The following is a 20,420-nucleotide window of genomic DNA, read 5'->3' on the forward strand; positions in this document are numbered from 1 at the left end:
CAGGTTGTTTGTTTTCTTATGGTTGAGTTTTAAGTGTACTTTGTATATTTTGGATAGCGATGCTTGATCAGATGTATCTTTTGCAAATATCTTCTCTCAGTCTGGCTTCTCTTGACATTGTTTTTGACAGAGCAGAAGTTTTTAATTTTAATGAAGACCAGCTTATAAATTTTTTCCTTCATGGATCATGCCTTTGATGTTGTATCTAAAAAGTCATCACCAAACCTAAGGTCATCTAGGTTTTCTCCTGTGTTATTTTCTAAAAATTGTACAGTTTTTTAGTTTACATTCAGGTCTATGATCCATTTCGAGTTAATTTTTGTGACAGGTGTAATGTCTGTGTCTAGATTAATTTTTTTTTTGCATGTAAATATCCAGATGTTCCAGTACCATTTGTTGATGTATATGAAGTTTTTCAATCTTTACTTTGACCCAATCAACTGATTAGTAACACAGGGCTGAGAAAAAAGCATACCTGTCTTTTTCCATTTGATTTATCAATATATTTATCAAAAATCTCTTTGGCTTGTCTGAATAATTCCTTGTTTTATTTTACCTTTGCCAATTGTGGAGACTGTATGCTAATTTTTTTGTGTTTGAGGGTCCCTAATATATGATGCCGATGTCTGAAAGCCATTGAGAGTTGACCTAAGAGTCAGACAGATGAAGATAAAACTCCTGCTCTTGTTAATGATAAACCTGCTCCTGGAAAGCACAGCTCATGGTGAGAGCCGCATGGGCTTGCTTGTGCTCCTTTCCTCCAAACCCACCTCTGTCTAGACCATAGAACAGCTCATCCAAGGCCAACGTTTTTGCTGAATAGAGCCATTTACCTGAGTTTGCATGAGGGAGACTTGGCGTGGAGTTTTCTTAGAAGTTCTAAGTGGTGCTCCAAAAGCTTGTACCCACTACCCTCCCACGTGCACATGTTTGATATTTATCAATTTAAAAACCCAGATTGCCAAGTACAGCCTTCAGTTAGCCTTAGTAAAAAGGCCTCTACAACCAGGAAGTGACCTTGTTTCCAGATCCAATGCAATTTGGAATAGATATCTTAGTAAAACAGTTTTTAAAAAATAAGATTATATTGTTGTCATGGGCTCTCATTCTTTGTGTTGAGACACAGCATTTTAACTCCTTGGTATATCTCGAGTTCTATCTCATGAGGGCCTTGCCTACAGGCTGAAGTACAGACAAGAGCTGACTTTACTGCCACATCCCCAAACCCCTAGAAAATGACTGGGAGGAACCTTAGTGCCTGTCTTGGCTCACAGGAGGAACACAGTCCAATTTGGATGCCAGCCTCTAGCTCTGCAGAAACCGTAAAATTGACAAAATATATAAACAAAACAGCTATCAGGAGTCACTGAGTTCAACGTCTATAGTGCGTATGTTATCTTGCCAAAATATAACTTGCCTGTTGTTCTTGGCTGCGTTCTAGAGGCGAACGGCAGGTCTGGCGGTGATAGACTAGCTCTAAGAGTCTCCAGGCCACAGCAGGGCCTTCTCTTTGGCTCATGTATATAGTATTCCTGTTGGAACATTTTTGTCCTCTTGGTTAAAAATAGAAACTTTGGTTTAAGTGTCAGGTGCTTAAGAATGCTATTTTTGCTCTCAGCAAACATGATAAGAGGAAAAATCGACTCACCTGGTCTGGAGGGAAAAGACTAGTCTAATCTCTAAAATCAAGACCTAATCTCTTAGAATTTTAGGCAGCAGGCGGGTACAGACAAGAAATTTATTCCCTTCAGAGTTCACCCTAAGTTTGGAACTACTTAGTCAGTTGGGAGCTGTTGATCAAAACTGGGTGGTCCTTGAGAACACCTAGCCATGGTGACTAAGACAGAGCCAACTATAAGAGCCAGCTTTCTCCTTAGATCCATGGGCCCCTGTTCCTCAGTCCAGAACTCGGGAGCCTGGACCAACTGCCCTGCCCTAAGGGGCGTGGGTGAATACACTGGGGGAGTCTCTAGAGAAAAACAGGGGCCTGGCTTCTGTGGGAAGTCACGAATGCCTTAGACTCTCCCTGACCTTCAGACCTCAGACTCTTGCATTCACTTTTGATCAGTTTCTCAATCTGAAGTTGATGATAGGGAAGCAAATTGTAGTGTCAATTACCCACTGCTAGGGACTCCCCAAGGTGGTGGTGGTCTGTGTGTATGTTGGGAGAAGTGGTGGAGACAGTGAATAGAAAGAATTTACCATCACGGGTGTTCTGCAGACTTCAGTCTACCTGAAGCTTCCCTTCCTTCCCTATATCACACTGCTGGGGGCCTGGTCCTCCAAACTGTACTCTCATCCCCACACCCCATCTCTCAGTACTGGGATCCAGTCCATGGGTGTAGGATTTATCTGTGGGGATGAGAATACAGTCTGGAGAAGAGACTGAAGAGAAAAAAGTAAGCACAGAGGTTCTCAAAACATATGGGGCGAAAAAAAGAGAAAGTGGTTAGGGAGACAGAAAGAAGCAGAGGACTGAGGAATCGGAGGGAGTTTGAACTGGATGAACTGGTAGCCTTTCAGTGGTGGGGGCTGCCCCTCCCTGGCCTGCAGGTGCGAGGCTCACATCAGTGAAGCAGCAACTACATTTAGGCCCAGACCCTCTCAGGGTCTAGGCTGGACTTACTGTGTCACCATTTGCTAGATATATGCTTAGATTTTCTTTTAAAAAAATTCCTAATTACACAATGTGATATATTAATAGATCCTCCTTATAAAAACTTAAGCGTTACAGATCAGGCAAAAGTCTGCTGTGATCATCACCTACAATGCTGACCCCTGCCACAGGGATAACCCTCGTTACCACATTTTCCAGAGCCTTCTATGCCTTTACATAGGTATATATGTTGACTATAGGAAATATACAGCATGATTCTGTAGGGTGGGAGATTGTTTACATACAAGATATTATTCTGTAAGTATAGTTTTACAGCCTGCTTTTTTTGTGCTTAACAATGCCTTGGAAGGCTTCCACGTCAGTGCATTTAGATCTCATTCCCTTTAACTGCTAATTCTTTAGATGTTTTTACCTCTTGATCATGAGGCTCAGTCTCCTCCATAGCTCTGCACAACTGTAGTCAGCGCCAAACTGATTGAGAAGGGAAGGTTTCATGGGGAGATGCCCAGTTGAAAGAAGGCCCGAGGGGCCAACATGAGAAGGAACGGCAGGCACCATCCTTATTGCACAGAGCACGCTTCTGCCTTAGGGGACCGCATGGGCTCCACATGTGTCAGAGAACAATAGTGGCATTCAGCACACATGCGTGATACAATAAGCTGCATCACGCTTACATGAGCTGGGCTCAGGCGCCCTACTACACTGATGTAGCTTTCTAAATCCAGGGTCCTAGTCCTAGCCGTGAGCCTGGATCATAGCCAGGCCTGGGCCCCACAACTGTTGAGTGAGGAGAACAGGTTTTTATACTGATCTTTTCAAGGTGTCCCTGGTAGCCAGACTCTGCCCCGCCTCTGAAGTGCCAGGTACCCTCCTCCTGGTTTTGAATGTGTCGTGTGCCCCTTTCCTGGTCTTTGCTTTCATAAAGCAAACATTTGGACCTCTCAGTGTCTGTGGGGCAGGCCTGGAAAGCCCTGGGGACCAGCGACAAAGAGGCAGTGATGCCTGTCAGTCGAGGAAACACAGTCCTCCTGTTTTGTTTTACTGTACTTTTTATTTGCCCACAGCCTGCCAACACGGTCAGCCCTGGAAACACAGCCTGCCATTCTGCTTCACTTGGAGTCTGCATTAATAGAGGTGGCAGTTAAGAGGCCAAAAGTGCCAGCAAGGGTTTTGCCAGTGGTCAACGTTGTTTACCAGCTCTGGAGGGTTTTCAAATGAAAGTTGTCAGGGGGTCACTGGACTGGCCACTCAGAAGGACTAAAACCACCAGGGGAGCTCGTACTTCGCTGGTGAGTTTTTCTAGATAAAGTCTGGAGACTACATATTCAAATTTATCTTTCCTGACAGTGAAAATAATTAGATGTCAGAATAGGCCCCGAAGGAAATAAACCCACAAACTAGACAGTTTTACTTTAGTTAGTACTCTGGAAAATGAGAGAGAGATGATATTGAGATGGCTTTTTTTCTTTTGAGTTTGGAAAAAAACATTTTCTTAATGATTTTGTGCCTTTCTTCTCAATATATTCTAACTGTAATCGTATATTTATAGACACAGGTATTAAACATAGGGTTATTAGAGTCTTTGCACTTAGATATGTTAAAACCCAGTGTGAATGAAACCAGATAAATAGGAAATACTTAAAGTGTGTTCAGTGTAAATGAAGATGAACAGAGGCATGCATTTGGAAATGATTTATTTGAAAAACTTTCTAGAAGGTGTTTTTATCAAAACTTAAGTAGGTTCACCCTCTCTCATTCTTTCCTTCTGTGGTGGAAGATCAGAAAACCTGTTCTTAGAAGTTTTTCCTGATTGTCCCTTTTTTCTTTCTGAGGATGAAAAATTAAAACCTCAAATTTGGCTGCTAAAATTTGTTCTTTTTAGTAATTATTTTTAAATTTATTTTAATTTCTAGTTAGTATTTACTACTTCCGGTCCTTCCTTCTTTTCATTTTATTACACTTCTGTTCTTTTCCTTAATTTTTAAAAGTTTTTAATTGTAGTTGATATACAATATTATAATAGTTTCAGGTGTACGACATAGTGATTAAACATTCATGTAACTTACGAGTGATCACCCGATAAATCTAGTACCCATTCGACACCATGTATAGTTATTACGATGTTATTGACTATATTCCCTATGCTGTACTTTATATCCCCATGTCTGTTTTGTAACTACCAATTCGTGTTTCTTAATCCCTTCCCCCTTTTCTCTCTTTTAATCTCCCTTCCATCTGGCAAACATCAAAATATTCTCTGTATCTATAAGTTTGTTTTCATTTTGTTTGTTTGTTTTGTTCTTTAGATTCTACAAGCAAGTGAAATAACATGGCGTTTATCTATCTCTGTCTGACTCACCCTACTCAGCACAATACCTTCCGGTCCATCCCTGTTGTTGCAGATGGCAAGATTTCATTCATTTTTATGGCCGAGTAACATTCCGTTTTATATATGTACCACCTCTTCTTTATCTATTCATCTATTGATGGACACCTAGGTTGCCTCCATATCTTGACTATTGTAAGTAATGCTGCAGTGAACATATGGATTCACATATCTTTTCGAGGTAGTGTTTTGAGTTTCTTCAGATAAATACCTAAAAGTGGGACTATTGGGTTCTCCTTCGTTTGTTTTAAAGTCTATTTTGTCTGGTTTAAGTATTGCTATACCAGCTGTTTTTGTTTGTTTGTTTGTTTGTTTGTTTCCATTTTCATGAACGATCTTTTTCCATCCCTTTCAGTCTGTATGTTTTTTGAGCTGAAGTGAGTCTCTTGTAGGAAACATATATAAGAGTCTTGTTTTCTTATCCATTCAGTCACCCTATATTTTTTGGAGCTTTTAACCCAATTGTTGCTACGCAGTTACTGCCATTTTATTATTCATATTTTTTACTTCTTCTTCTCCTTCTCCTTCTTCTTGTCCCTCTAACATTTCCTGTAATACTGGTTTGGTGTTGATGAACTTCTTTAGCTTTTTCTTGTCTGGAAAGCTCTCTCTTTATCTGTCCTTCGATTCTAAATGATAACTTTGCTGGATAGAGTAATCTTGGCTGTAGGTCCTGGCTTTTAAACGTTTTGAATTTTTCATGCCAATCCCTTTTGGCATGAAAAGTTTCTGTTGAGAAATCAGCTGCTAGTTTTATGGGAGCTCCCTTGTAGGTAGGTAACTGTTTTTCTCTTGCTGCTTTTAAAATTGTTTCTTTGTCTTTAACCTTTGGCATTTTAATTATGATGTGTCTGGGCCTCTTTAGGTTCATTTTATTTGGGACTGTCTGAGCTTCCTGGGCTTATATGTCTATTTCCTTTGCCAGGTTAGGGAAATTTTCCATTGTTATTTCTTCAAATAGGTTTTCAATTCCTTGCTCTCTCTTCTCCTCCTGGAACTCCTATGATATGAATGCTGTTACACTGGATGTTATCCCAGAGATGCTTTAAACTATTCTAATTGTTTTTTAAAATCTTTTTTCTTGTTGCTGTTCTAATTGGGTATTTTCTGCTTCCTTTTCTTCTCAATCGCTGATTCAGTCCTCTGCTTCATCTAATTTGTTGTTGATTCTCTCTAATGTATACTTTACTTCAGTTATTGTATTCTTCATTTCTGACTGGTTTTTTTTTTTAATGTTTTTTATCTCCATTTTTATGTTTTTTCTATCTCTTTGATGAAGGTCTCAGTGAGATCATTGTTCATCCTTACAATCAGTGTTTTAAACTCTGGATCTGATAGATTGCTGTCTCCATTTTATTTAGTTCTTTTTCTGGAGCTTTGTTCTGTTCTTTCATTTGAGACATATTTCTTTGTCTCTTCATTTTGCTGCCTCCGAAGGAAGTATGGCTGCTGTGTCTCCCAGTCCTAGTAGAGTGGCCTGTTCTGTGAGACCCAGTGGCATAGTCTTCCATGGTCACCTGAATCAGGTGCTCCAGGTGCTTTGGCTTAGTCTAAAGCTGGCCACCCAGTGATCTGCCCCTTGGGAAGAGCCAGGCTGCAGGCCAAGTTCAGCCTGTGCCCTGCCAGAGGCCACCTGGCATGAGCCACCAAGCAATCTACAGACTGCTGCCACTCACATTGGGATTTGGAGGTGACTGGAGAGGCCAACCGACAAACTGGCTTGGCTGCCACTAGTGCCAGGCTTGAGGCTGCTCAGCAAGAGGTTTGAGGCACACCGAGGCCAGATGCTACTTGTTAGGGTTTTGTGAATCTTTGAGAGATTTTAGGAAAGCCTGCAGCATGAACCAAATAGACCATTTATATGGAAAAGCCACTGGAGGTGACTTGGGTTTGCCTGAAAGTTGAGTGCGGCGGGGTCTCAGGGAATCACCAGGGCATGGTGATCAGGATTAGCCAGCTTGATGAAGACTCAGATATGGGGGCTGTCCGAGTCTGCATGCTGGGAGGGGGAAGGGCTCAACAAAGAACAATGGCTTCTGCTAGCCCTTCTATCTAGAAGAAAGCTGCTTTTCCAGCCCTCGTCCTGAAACCAGACAATTCAGTTCTTCCCTGTATGTCCCTGGCACCTCTCAAGCTGCTGCCCCAGAACTGGAGCTTGGAGCAAGTGAGTCTGCCTGCAAGTAAGTCCATGTTCAGGCCCTTGAAGAGAAATGCCAGGGACTCCTACAGCCCTCCATCTCATTCAGCAGCCACAATCTTCACTAGTTTTCACAGCTGGAAGTTGTAAGGATGGATTTGTCTTCCCAGCACTGGAACCCTGGGCTGGGGATTCTGGTGTGGGGCTGGGACCCCTCACTGCTCAAGAGGGACGTCCACAGCCGAGATGTCCCTCACTATTTTTAACTGCCACATGTGGTATGGGACCAGTCTGTTCAGCATCTTCGCCCTTCCTACCAGTCTCGAGGAAGCTTTCTCTGTGTCCTCAGTTGTAGGACTTCTGTTCAGCTAGACTTCAGGTGGTTTTTAATGATGGCTGTTCTGTAGTTTAGCTGTAATTTTGATGTGGTCATGAGAAGAGGCAAACACTTACTTAAGCATTTACTTACTCCGCCATCTTGACTGGAAATCTCATACTTCTGTTCATCACTCCCTTTTGTTTCTGCTCCTTCAATAATGGCCATAACAAACTTTACTGTGTCACTTTGCACGTCCGTTTAGTTCCGGGTCCCAATGTCTTTGGATTTTCATTTTGCAATTTCTCTTTTCTCTTCATTGCCGTTGTAAGTTAATGAAATTTGATTCTTCTCCACATGAGAGATTACAAGGGCTTCTGTTAAAAGCTTCAGCATTTGTAATTTTAAGTCTGTGATTTTTGCTATGGGCAGTGAGGTATAAAGATTATGCTTTCAATGCAAAAAAGGAACAGTGGGGTTCCTTGTGGTTATTAAAAATTAGACCTTTCATTTCCTGAGAGTACCAGTGCCTGCCTTGGCAACATCAAAATTTTTCAGCAGTGGTAACTGGAAACAGTCACCAGTGGTACATTTCTGGGATGAGAGTAAGAAAGCACTAAAACTATGATTTTGATGATGGGCGGCAGTTACAGGGTGTTTTTGGTCTAGTTTTTTCAAGGAAAGTCTAGGGAAGAGTCCTTTGGTACCATGAATAGCATAGCACTAAATGAATCCAAATAGGTGTACTGAGTCTTTTGGAAAGATGGCATTCCAGAAAATTCTGTTGAGGGTTTGTGGCCGACTTCCAAAACTGAAATTCTGCTTTATCACATCTTTACTGATGTTGAGTTTAGCTGTACAATGCTAATGCCAACCTTGTTATTGTAAATGTATTGTGTAATTTAGATCAACTTTCTTGGTTACAAAATATTATGAAGTTCTTATAAAAATTAATGTCACCACCTCTGAAATAGCAGGCTCTTTTTGCATCAAAGACTCCGGGCCCATGAAAAACTGTTGTTTTCTTTTGAATGAGATGATATTTTTAAAGTTTGCTCTTAAAAATGAATACTTTTAAAATTTAAGCTTACTGACTATACATATTTTGTCCATAGTTTAGAAATCATTTAGAATATAAGTGGATATAGATGTCAATTTTGATCCAAAATAAGTTGCCAGCAAATCAAATCAAACAGGATAATTAAATGATATACCATGATTAATTTGAGTTATTCAAATCATTAAAGAATGGCTCTAGATTAGAACATTTATTTACTACAGCACATTTTTAGACTGAAACATTGCTGTCCAGTTGCTCATTAAGCCTGTTTCTTCTCCCTCCCAGGTGCTTGCCTGGTCTACATTACTCAGCCTCCCTTGCAGTTAGGTATGGATCTGTTCCCGAGTTCAGGCAAATGATGTAGCTGGAAATGATGTATGCCATTTGCCTCTCTGGCTCATAAAACTTTTCTTGTGTAATTGTTTACTCTCTTCTACCTGCTGGCTGGGTGCAGAGAATACTACAGAAGAATCTGAAGCCCTAAGAGAGTGCAGCGCCACAAGATAGAAATGGTGGGTCCTTGAAGTAATCACTTGGAAGGCTAACTCAAGAACACTTGTACCTCACTGTCACTTGAATGATAGGTTTTTAAGCTACTAAGGATTTTGAGGTTTGTTTGTTGTAACAGTTAGCCGACCTTGATTAATATAGTGAAAAGATCTTTGATAAAATTCAACTCTTACTGCTAACTTTTAAAAAATTGTTAATTGAGATAGGATTCTTTATTGTTAAAAATATCTATCTCATATCAAATGTCAACATTGTTCTTAAGGATAGTGTACTATAGGAATTTCATTAAAATAAACAAGACAAGGATGTCTGCTGCTGCCACTATCAATGATTGCTGGCTCCAAGTTTTAGCTAATAAATAAGAAAATAAAACTTTTATTAATTGAGAGGAAAAGATCACACCTAGAAAATCCAAGAAAAATCAACTACAAACTTAGAGCAACTAATGGACTTTAATGAAGTTATCTGTTCAAAAATAAATATTAAAAATTAAGATGTTTTCTATGTGACCTTTAATGAGTAAATTATATATCTGCAAATATATATAAAAGAATCATAAAAAGAAAGATACTATTTAAAAAAGAACAGCAATAAAAAACACTCTGAAATTAAAAAATATATGATAGACAAAATAAAAATTTAATAAAAATTTCTAAGTTTGAGAAATTTTCTTAGAGAACAAAAATTCAGAGATGGACAAAAGAAGAGGAAAGATGAGAAAATTAGAGGATCCACTCGGGATGTCCGATATCTGATTATAAAGCATTCCAGGGAAAAAGAGCAAGCAGAGGGAGGGAATTATCATACACATAATTAAGGAACATTTCATTGAATTGAATGGCTAAACTAAAGCCGATGCTTTATTCAAATTTCCTTCATTTTTATCTAATGTATTTTCTTTTCTAGAATACCACATTATATTTAGTCATTTGTCTTAGACTCCTCTTGGCTTCGAGTTTCTCAGACTTGTTTTTGATGATCTTGATAGTTTTGAGGAATACTGGTCAAGTATTATGGTAGATATCTCTTGCGATTTGTCTGTTTTTCCCATTAACAAATGAGGTTATGGATTTGGGGAAGGAGGATCTCAGAGGTCAAGTGCTTTTCATCACATCATATGAAAGGTACTTACTCCCATGACTTATCATGTTGATGTTTACCTCCCTCACCTAGCTGAAGTAGTTTTTGTCGTTTCTCCACTGTAAAAGTTACTCTTTCCTACCCTCTTTCCCTACTGTATTCTTTGGAAGTCACCACGTGCTGCCCAAACTCAAGGAGTGGAGACTTTATACTGCACCTCAAGGGCAGAGTATCTAGATAAATGAATTGGATAAATACCTAGGTGAGTGATTGCTGGGTCCAATGGTAAGACCACTGTTTAGTTGTGTAGAAAAACTTCCCAGCTCTTTTCCAAAGTACTTGTAACATTTTGCATTCTCATTCGCAATGAATGAGTTTCTGTTGCTCTGCATTCTCACCAGATAATTGGTATTGTCAGATTTTTTGCATTTTAACCATTGTAATAGGTGTATAGTGGTAACTCATTGTTTTCCTTGCTAATTTTTTTTAGTTACATGAATTTAACAAATCTGTGCCTGGTAATTCAGGAGCTCTGGATATTTTTTTGTCTGATGTTTATGGCAATTCTTGTTCCTGTATTATGTTTTTGTATGCCTATGTTTGCTTTTATGTGATGAACACTGTATTTGAAAAGAATGTGTAGAGTATGTAGAATGACATTTTTTCCTCCAGAGAAGCCTGAGATTACTACTAATAGAGAACTACCTTATTCTAATTCCAGGGTTAGAGATTTTTCTAGTCCACCCAGATAACCTGAAGCAAGGTTGCTTTCCTTACAGTTCATCTCATTCCTACAGTTAATACATCCCTTTGAGGTCACAATTTCAAGTGTAGTATGGTTTGCCAGGCTCCCTTCCCCTTGTCCTCCAGACTTTACGGCTAACAGCACTTCTCAGCCACCCTTTCTAAATCATCAAATGCTTCTGGAGAAAAGGAAGCTCCAAATCTTGGACTTAGCAGTGGATATTTCTCTTCTAGATGTTAGCCTGGCAATTTCTCATTAACTTACTAGGTTTTTAATGTTTTGAAGATGATACTGTTTCATTTCCCACTGTCAAGAGCGAAAGCAAGGTCCTGGGTCCACTTTGCTTCACTGCACAGACACCGGGTCTCCAACTGGCTTTAAAAGTTATGATTAATACAGTTGTATAATTTATACTTTGGGAAGAAATTGTGACAAATAAAAAATAAAGAGTCTGATTGTCTTCTCCTTCTCTAGTTCAAAAAGAAGCTTCTGGCTTATTAGTCACTGAGCCACTGCTCTGAAAATTATACTACTTCTCAGGCCAGGACCACTATATATATCACAGACTACTTTACAATCTTTTATATAAAGAAATTTTATTACTGAAAAAAATCACACAAAACAAAGTTTTTGTATACAAACTTAACAAATGTGGAAAAGTTAATATTTACAACATTTTCCATACAGTACATGATAATTTTCTTTTTACACTTTAACAGAATGCTAAATAGAGAAGAAAACTAAAAGCATCAGAAAACCTGTTCATGGAATAATACTTAACTGGAAACAAAATTAAGAAAAATTTTTAATATTTTGAAGTATATCATATGAAATATATTTTATTCAATCAGGACTACATTTTTTCCATTTGATTGGCACTAATATTGCTAATACACTTTTTAATGTTCAGCAAAATCCTATTTAAATGCAGAAATGAATTCTATGTAATGTCTGAGAAAGATACTGCACAATACAAAGCACCTGTAGTATTCTAAATATTAAAAATAAAAGTTAAAACAAAAATATAAGCAACTGTAAATGGTCATAATAATACAATCTTGAGTGGTCATGAAACATTAAAAAAAAGAAAACCAATTGCATTTGGCTTAATTTATAAAAGAGTAACATTTCATCTACTAATCCTCCAGGACATTTTATTTTTAAAATGCAGAAGGATCAGTGAGCAGCATAATACAATCAACATTGGACACTCTTTCAATAAGCACCTTACTTAGTTGCATAATAGAGCTGTGAAATTACTAAAATAATGAGATTTTATAATTCACACATTGAAGATGATAAGGTAGAGTAAGTGGATCTTTTTAGTCAAATACCCATTATAACACCTTTTGGTGTGCCAACTATTTTTTTATACTAAAAAGGAATACTATTTTTCATTTTCTTAGAAATTCAGTGTAAAAGCTACCAAAGTAATGCTAAGATATCGGGAAAACATAAAAATACTTGAATAGATTTTCTAGGATTTCTTTTAAAAGTTCAAATACATATAAACTTATTTTTGAAAGTATAAAAAAGATACAAGGATAAGTTTTAAATACTCCAGTAAAGAAAAATCTTGATTTTATGTCATAAAAATGAAATAGCATTGTACACCTTAAAATATTTTTAACAAGAGTAGAATCTTCATAAAAAAAAAAAAAGGAAGATTCCTCTAACTCCCTCCTCCCACAATGTAAAAAATATTACTAACCTGCACATTTCTGTTTTTCAGGTATATTGTTGTCATTAACCTCTATGTGAAATGAATCATACTATTCTCGGAGTCTATTGTTTCCAGTGTAATGTGGCTTTAAGTGCAAAAGAAGAACTTAACAGTGATTATTCTAAGACAGTGTACTGGTAACGTCTAGAGTAACACAAATCCGCTTCTAAGTAATGGGATAACCTGGTTTTCAAGTATCTGAGTGACTGCCGGCGCCCTGCTCTTTTCTAACTCCTGAAGCCGAGTGAACGAGCAGGGATGTGGAACCTTTCAGGCTGCTTGGCTCTGAAGAACTGGGGACCTGCAAGTTGTTGCTCTGCACCAGGCCAGTTTCAGTAACGTCACTTTTTGGAGTGACCCTAGGTAGAAGAATGAAAGTTGACATAAATACATAAATACCAAAGCACGAATGTGATACCAGATGTCCTTCTAACTACTATCCACTTTTCATGAGTTTTTATTCCCAACCAGTATCCACTTTTATCAGAGGAAAATTAACTAAAATTCTCCATGTATGCTCTAACATCTCAAAATATAAATAATTTATTTTCAAATACAATTTTTGCTAACTTTGGAAACTTTATCAAGCACCACCTATGCATGGACTGAGCATGGTGTCTCACGGGAATACAATTAATAAGAAAGAATTCCTAAACCCTTGGTTTAGGAAACATTTTATTGATTTCCTATTGATCCATGCCATGGATCAGACACTATGAAAGTGGTTGGGAACACAAAGATAAGAAAGACCTCAGCTCTGCCTTTAAAGAGTTTACAAATCTACTGGAGGATAAAAGCATGTATCTAGTCATAAACCAGGTATGCAAGAGCTGTTAGAGGAACACAGAGAAGGTGCATTTGGCCTAGTTTGGGAGGACAAGGTAAGACAATCTTGAAATCTTGAAGTAGTTAGTTGTCAGCATTCTGGTTAATTTGATGTTTACCTGTGTTTGGATCACCTATGACTATTTGGAAAAATTCATTAAAGATAATGTCAACAACCTTTCATGTTCAGGAAATTAAAACATAATCATCTTTGTATAAACTGACAAAAACCTTTTAGACACTACTGTAATGCAGTACTAATCAAAGAACTTCAGATGAATCTTAAACATTTACCTAAATATACATGCAACTCTTTAACAATTACCATAGAAATGAACATTACTGTTCTCCTGGAACAACATACGTGAAGGCTCTTCTCAAAGCTAAGAATTAAACTACGAAATAGCATTATTATAGGATGAACTTAAATTTCTTAAACCCAAACTTCTTCGGATTAAGTGTATAAACATGTCATCTCACAGAACGTGTTCTTTCCAAACGTGTTCTGCTTTCACAAAGTACGTATAATGCAGTACTCAGAACAGTGTTGATTTAAGATAACCAAACGGAAGCTCACCTTCCTTCACCCCGCGCTCTTTCAGACACACTGCCCTTATCGCTCATGTTGCCTGCCCGGCCTTTCCTGTCGGCCTGTTCCCCACAGAGTTTGGAGCTGGACACTGATGGGGAGGCAGGTTCACCGCAGTCCTGTTCTCTCGATGTGGGGGCACTCACTCTGTCTTCTCTCACTTCCCTCACTGACGTTTCTGGAGAGGTTTGGATTTCCGTGAAAGTTTCTTGTCCTAAGTAATCGTGGCTAGTGATCGCTACTGTGGAAGTGCCGTGATTCGCTGAAGCTCCTGTGCTGGTCCCCATGGATTTGGAAATGACCTTCAGCTTATGCGAACTAGGTTTGTAGTGCTTCTTTTTGTGCTTAACTTTAGAATTATGCTTTAAGAAAAACTCACATGACTCCTGTAGTACTCTTCGACTTTCACTGATGGGACTGTAAGAAAATCCAAAGACAAGATTTACTTGATAAATATTAAGTGTTATAGTAGAAGCCATAACGCATATCACCTATCTTGTGCTAAAAATCCTTATTCAATAAAGTCAGAAATGCTATAAGATTTATATTATTTTTAAAACCTAAGATTATAAACACTATGAGATACAAGTAGATTTCCCGAACTGAAATGTGTGTATACACTGTTAGTTACTTTTGTCAGCATAAATAGCAGACTGGTAAAGAAACAGGCAAAATCAAAGAATGAGGGCAAGGACACTCAAACCAGCATAAAGTAGGGTACTATCTTTATGTGTATCATATGCGAGTATATCAAATATATAAAAGTAAACCAGAAGAGAGAAGATACAAAATATAAGTAGTGGTCTTTGCTTAAATTCAATTGTGTTCTTTCTAACAATAAAGTTAGCAAGTTAGTACGGGTATATAAATATGGGGTAGACATATAATAACAGTGCAAAAATTTTCAAGTCCAGTTAAATTCAATTCCTCAGACTTCAAAAACTTATTTTTAAAAGGTTTATAGTTAAAAAATTTTACCACAAAAAAAGTTCATTAATCAAGCCAATGGGGAAAAGTTTAAAAACTCTATTGTATATTGTTAATAATACATGGTATGCAATGTTTGTAAATAACTAAACTATTAACTCATAAATGTACATCTACTATATATTGTTGCAGTATGTTCCATAAGTTTGAATTTTTACCATTTTAGGCAAGGCAAATAAATGAAATTTTAAATCAATGCTGTGTGTGATAAAATTAAAAGGTAGTAAACAATGATATCACATTTGAATCATATTTTATAGGTTTCTTTACATATATTTGATCCCATTTAACCTTCTATCATTGATAAAAAAGGTTAAAATTAAAAGTGCGATACCCAAAATAATGAAAGCAATAAAAATATTGGATATAGTATAAGCCACAGAGAGAATACACATTTTTACAAATCTTTCATTCATATTTCAATAGAATGATATATATCAAAGACTGTTATAATTAATGCCAAAATAAAAAATCTCTCTCCATGAAAAAGATTTACAAACTTGAAACAACAGTTGACATAATAAAACTCCAGTACAACAATGAATTGAATAGTTCCTTGGTATGTGATCTATTTTAAAATAATGTCAGATAATTCAATAGGTTCTTACTCTCTCTTGCGATTTCGTTTAAAAAACCCAGCCCATTCTGTGCATGTCTTTTTGCTTCCAACCCAGAAGACGGGAGAGATGCCAACAATTAATGTCATTAGATATTTTATCATAAATAAAGCCAACTCTGGTCGAGTTTCTGTTTTTGCCTATAAAAAATAGCGAATAATAAAAATTTCAGTGATACATTCTAAGTGGAGAGAAGTTTATACAGTCAACATAAACCTGGAACAAAAAATATAAATCTTTAGTCTGTTTCATTATAAAATGTTTGATATAACATAATATATAGTGCTTTAAATATAATACACTCTTTACCTAAGTTCTGAACAAAGAATCTTTATATGTGTGTCAGCATACACAGCCAGAAAGGGAAAAACACTTAAATATATTTAGGAAGGATGTCCTTCCTACTCTCAGCTTAATTTCCTGAGTTTTTTCCCCGTAGAAGTATAGAAGCTTCATATTGCCAAATACTTGCCTCTAAATATTTATCCATTTTCCTTCACTTTAATTTATCTACCATAAAAAAATCCCACATTTAAACTCATTATAACAACATACTACTTTAGAGTCTTTACACATTGTTGATATCCATGTTATAAAAACTGTTTGTTAGAGCAAAATAAATATCTATAAAATGTGAAAATAGGGAAATTTCATAAAATTCATTCATACTTTTCTGTTAAGCATAAACTTTCAAATATTATTTTTCAAATGTTACACAAGTGTCAAAATACTATATACTCTATTATATCTTGCTTTTTTTCACTTACTAATAATTAATGCCAAAATAAAAAATCTCTCTCTATGAAAAAGATTTACAAACTTGAAACAACAGTTGACATAATAAAACAGTTGACATAATAAAATGAAGACCATTTCATATCAATACAAATAGATCTCTTCATTTATTTTTAAAAGCTGTTCCATTGTATGGCTGAACTATAATTTATTCAGCTATCCCTATTAACGGATATTTAGATTATTTTCTACCTATTGCCATTGCCTATAATGCTGCAGTGAATATCTTTGTATGTATGTAATCTCATACTTGTGATATCTGTTTTATAAACTCCCGTAAGGGCAGGATCAAAGAGTGCGTGCATTTTAAATGATAAGACACTGTCAAACTGCTTTCCACAGAAGGTTGAACTAATGGAACAGCAAAATCTGAGAATGCATATTTTGCCACAGTTTCACCAACACAGTGGCTATAAAACCAGATGTTTGCCATGTCATAAGCGGAACATAATTTTATTATAATTTCAGATGTTTGCTATGTCATAAGCGGAACATAATTTTATTATAATTTTAATTTACATTCTCATAACATATTTTACATGTTAAGAACAGCTTTTCGATTTTTCTTTTCTGTGAACCCTCTTCATATTTTTTTCATTTTTATACTATACTGTTATGGTTTTTTTCTCATTGATCTGTAGGAATTCTTTATAAATTAAAGAAATTAGCTCTTCAACTATGATGTGATGTGTGAATAAATGTTCCCAATTGGTTTTCTGACTTTGATTATGGCAAGGTTTTTGCCATGCGGCATCTGAAAAGAATTTTTTTTTTAACTTAGTCGAATTTAGCAATCTTTTCATTTATAGTTCCCGAATTTTTTATCACACTTACAAAGTCTGTCTCCACTCTGTTGAGAATTTTCTCATGTTATCTTCTAATATCTCATAGTTTCTTTCTTTATATGAAACATAATTTTTAAAAATCATAGACCTTAAACTTTTTTAACAATATATTATAGCTGTTTTTTCCTCCTAATTTGCCAAAAATACTGGGAACACAGGAGACATTTAATACATCAGGATCACTTTAAGAGATCGCTCCTTTACTAAATATACAGGAAAAACAGCCTATGGATAACAGACTATGAACAGTATGCAAGGCAAGTAAAACTTATCACCACACATCAGTATAAAAAATAGGTTCTACTAGGTTAAAATGTAGTAACTTTCCAGAATATAATTTATTGTGTAAAATACTTCAGCCCACACATTGCCTGATTAGATACACTGGTAGCACTTACATCGATATGATTAGTTAATATCATATATAAATATTCAAGAAAAATGTATAAAATCTATTTAAAATTTTTTTCTATTAAAAAAACCTTAACTAAAATGCTTTTAAAATTTTCCTATTTTCAGAAATTTACATTTTTAATCTTAAAAACACCATCTTTATACTAACCATAAACATCAGAAACATATGAAACACATCTCGTTTCAATTGCTTTTTTCAGTTAAGAAATGACAGGATGGTTTAGGCAAAAATCAAGTTCTGTTTTTATAAGCAAATACTCTGCAAAACATTATAATAGGATGAAATTAAATATACACAAATAAGGTTTTCTGCTACTAACTGAAAAATTTAAAACAACTCCCAATTCAGCAGGAGTTACTTTTCTTTTTTCCCAATGACAAGACCTGTTCTTCTGACTCTTTTCTTCATTACTATTAAGCTGTCTTTGCAACTCACTGTAATTTTTAAAAGAATAGCTAAAGGAGGCACTTTACTATTGAACTGAAACTGAAAAACCTTCAGACATTTATCCCAGTTGCAAATGATGCATAGGGAACCATTCCTATGTCTACTGGATTTCTCACCTGAAATCTAATTTTATGTTCATAACGAACTCAAGTATATTTCTAGGTTAAAATTAAGTCACAAAACAATATAAATGATAGCTTTTACCTGATAAGGACATGGGATGTGGTACTGACGACAATGGTCAGAGACCCAAGTTATCTCCCAGGTAATCCTGTTCACTTGTTCATAGACATAACATCCAAGAAGTGTCACTAATGGCACGAGATACAGGCCACTGAAGACTCCGATTCGAATCATAAATTTCTTTAGTTTCTCTTGGTTCCGGCCATCATGTTGTATAACTTGTCGAACATGATTTAAGGAAATAATGCCAGCCAAAAGAAGAGACAGCCCAACAAACACACAAAGGCACAGCGGCAAGAGTACAAAGTAACGAGAAGCGTCCAGGTCATAAAGGCCGACAAAGCAAACTCCACTAATGTTGTCTCCCTCGACTTTGTTCATAGCAAGAAGCATAACAGTCAGAAAACCTGGAATTCCCCATGCTACGGCATGAAACCACACGGCTTTTTGTTCAATGGCTTCACAACTCCATTTTCTTCCTGCAGCTAAGAACCAAGTAATGGTAAGAATCACCCACCACACAGTGCCAGCCATTGTGAAAAAATACAAAAACATAAACAAAACAGTGCAAGCCTTATTTTGGGAGCCGAGAACAACTGTATCCCCAACTTCTAGCTTCTCATCAGCCTTACTGCAGGCTGTGCTATTGCCTAGCAAAAATCCAATAAAGTACATAAGAGATACAATGCTGTAACAGACAGAGTAATATATAATTGGTCTCTCTGGGTATCTGAATCTTTTAACATCAATTAAAAAAGTAAGGAATGTGAACAGAGTTGCACAAAGACAAAATATTGAAACTATTCCGATAAAACTTTTCGCAAACTCTAGCTCATCGCTTTTAAAATACATGTTGGGGCATGGAGGTGCACATTGGTCAATTCCGAGAAACTTATAGCCTTGTCCCCCAGAAGTCTTAAGATGCCTTGGACACCAAATTCCAATGTCTCTTTGGATTTGTTCTGTTTTCTTCTGAGGACCAAGAAACTCTGTGTGTGGATCAAAAGTTACAGGAACAGTCTCATCACAGTATTGTAATCTGTAAATATGATACAAATTAAATAAATAAAGTCAACATTTTTATTGAGTCACTACTTTCTGGTTATATTCTCTTTTCTCCCTCAGAAATATTGATCACAAGTTCAGATTTTATTCTCGTGTATTTTTTAGTATTCTTACTGTGTTATTTTCTAACTGTAATGTTATATAGTTGTTTCACAGGTTTTGAACTTTATATAATGATGTTATATATATCATACTGAAACTTCCTTTTTTTACTTAACACTATAATTTTTAGATTTATCCATATTGACAGATGTGAGTCCACTGCATTCATTTTATCAACTGTATGGCAGTATTCTAGTGTGTAAGTACATCACAATTTATTAATCATTTTTACAATATACTTTCAGTCTTTTCCCCATTTAAATAATAAGAAAAATGCTACAATTAATATTTTCGTACACTACTCCTTGTCTGTGTAAAAGTTTCTATGGAAAGGGATTTCCTAGGATGCAAGGTATGAGCATCTTCAACTTTACTACACACAGTTGACCCTTAAACAACATGGGTTTGAACTGCAGAGATCCACTTATATGCAGAATTTTTCCAACAAATACTGTAAATGTATTTTATTTTCCTTATGATTTTAATAACATTTTCTTTTCTCTTGCTTAAAAATACAGTATAGAATACATATAACCTACAAAGTATGTGTTAACTGACTGTTTATGTTATCAGTAAGGCTTTCAGTCAATAGTAGGCTATCAGTAGTTATGTTTTTGGGGAGTCAAGAGTTGTATGCAGATTTTTGATTGCATGGGGGGTTGGTGCACTAACTCCTGCATTGTTCGAGGGTCAACTGTATTACTCAATTATTCTTGAAAATGGTTATGCATCTGCCGTTAAGTGTATGAATTCCATAAAGATTCTATCGTTTCTTTAGTTTACAGGTAAAGGAAGAAAAGGTAGCCACCTTCCTTTCCAGATTATATGAGGTCTCATTATATTAGCAGACTATTTCAAACTACAAGCTCCCAATGACTAGAGAATAGGAGACAAAAGTAAACAAGAGAGAAAGCAATCAGGGGATTGTTTCATAAACTGTGCAAATGTCTAACCAATGTACTGTATACTTGAAACT

At 36.3% G+C, this 20,420-nt stretch overlaps 1 protein-coding gene across 1 annotated transcript in view; it reads right to left on the bottom strand.

The window, feature by feature from the left end:
* Window positions 1-11,849: 11,849 nt before the first annotated feature.
* Window positions 11,850-20,420, bottom strand: part of FZD6 (frizzled class receptor 6) — a 28,859-nt gene continuing 20,288 nt past the window's right edge. Inside the window, exons 4-7 of the mRNA XM_039853994.1 lie at window positions 18,299-19,316; window positions 15,584-15,732; window positions 13,977-14,405; window positions 11,850-12,933 (exon numbers count right to left, since the gene is read on the bottom strand). Coding sequence (XP_039709928.1) covers window positions 12,765-12,933; window positions 13,977-14,405; window positions 15,584-15,732; window positions 18,299-19,316 — 1,765 coding nt within the window. The 3' untranslated portion in view covers window positions 11,850-12,764. The remainder of the gene's footprint in view (window positions 12,934-13,976; window positions 14,406-15,583; window positions 15,733-18,298; window positions 19,317-20,420) is intronic.

This window comes from Pteropus medius, unplaced genomic scaffold (genome assembly GCF_902729225.1).
Source record: "Pteropus medius unplaced genomic scaffold, Ma_sr-lr_union100, whole genome shotgun sequence".
Taxonomy (NCBI): domain Eukaryota; kingdom Metazoa; phylum Chordata; class Mammalia; order Chiroptera; family Pteropodidae; genus Pteropus; species Pteropus medius.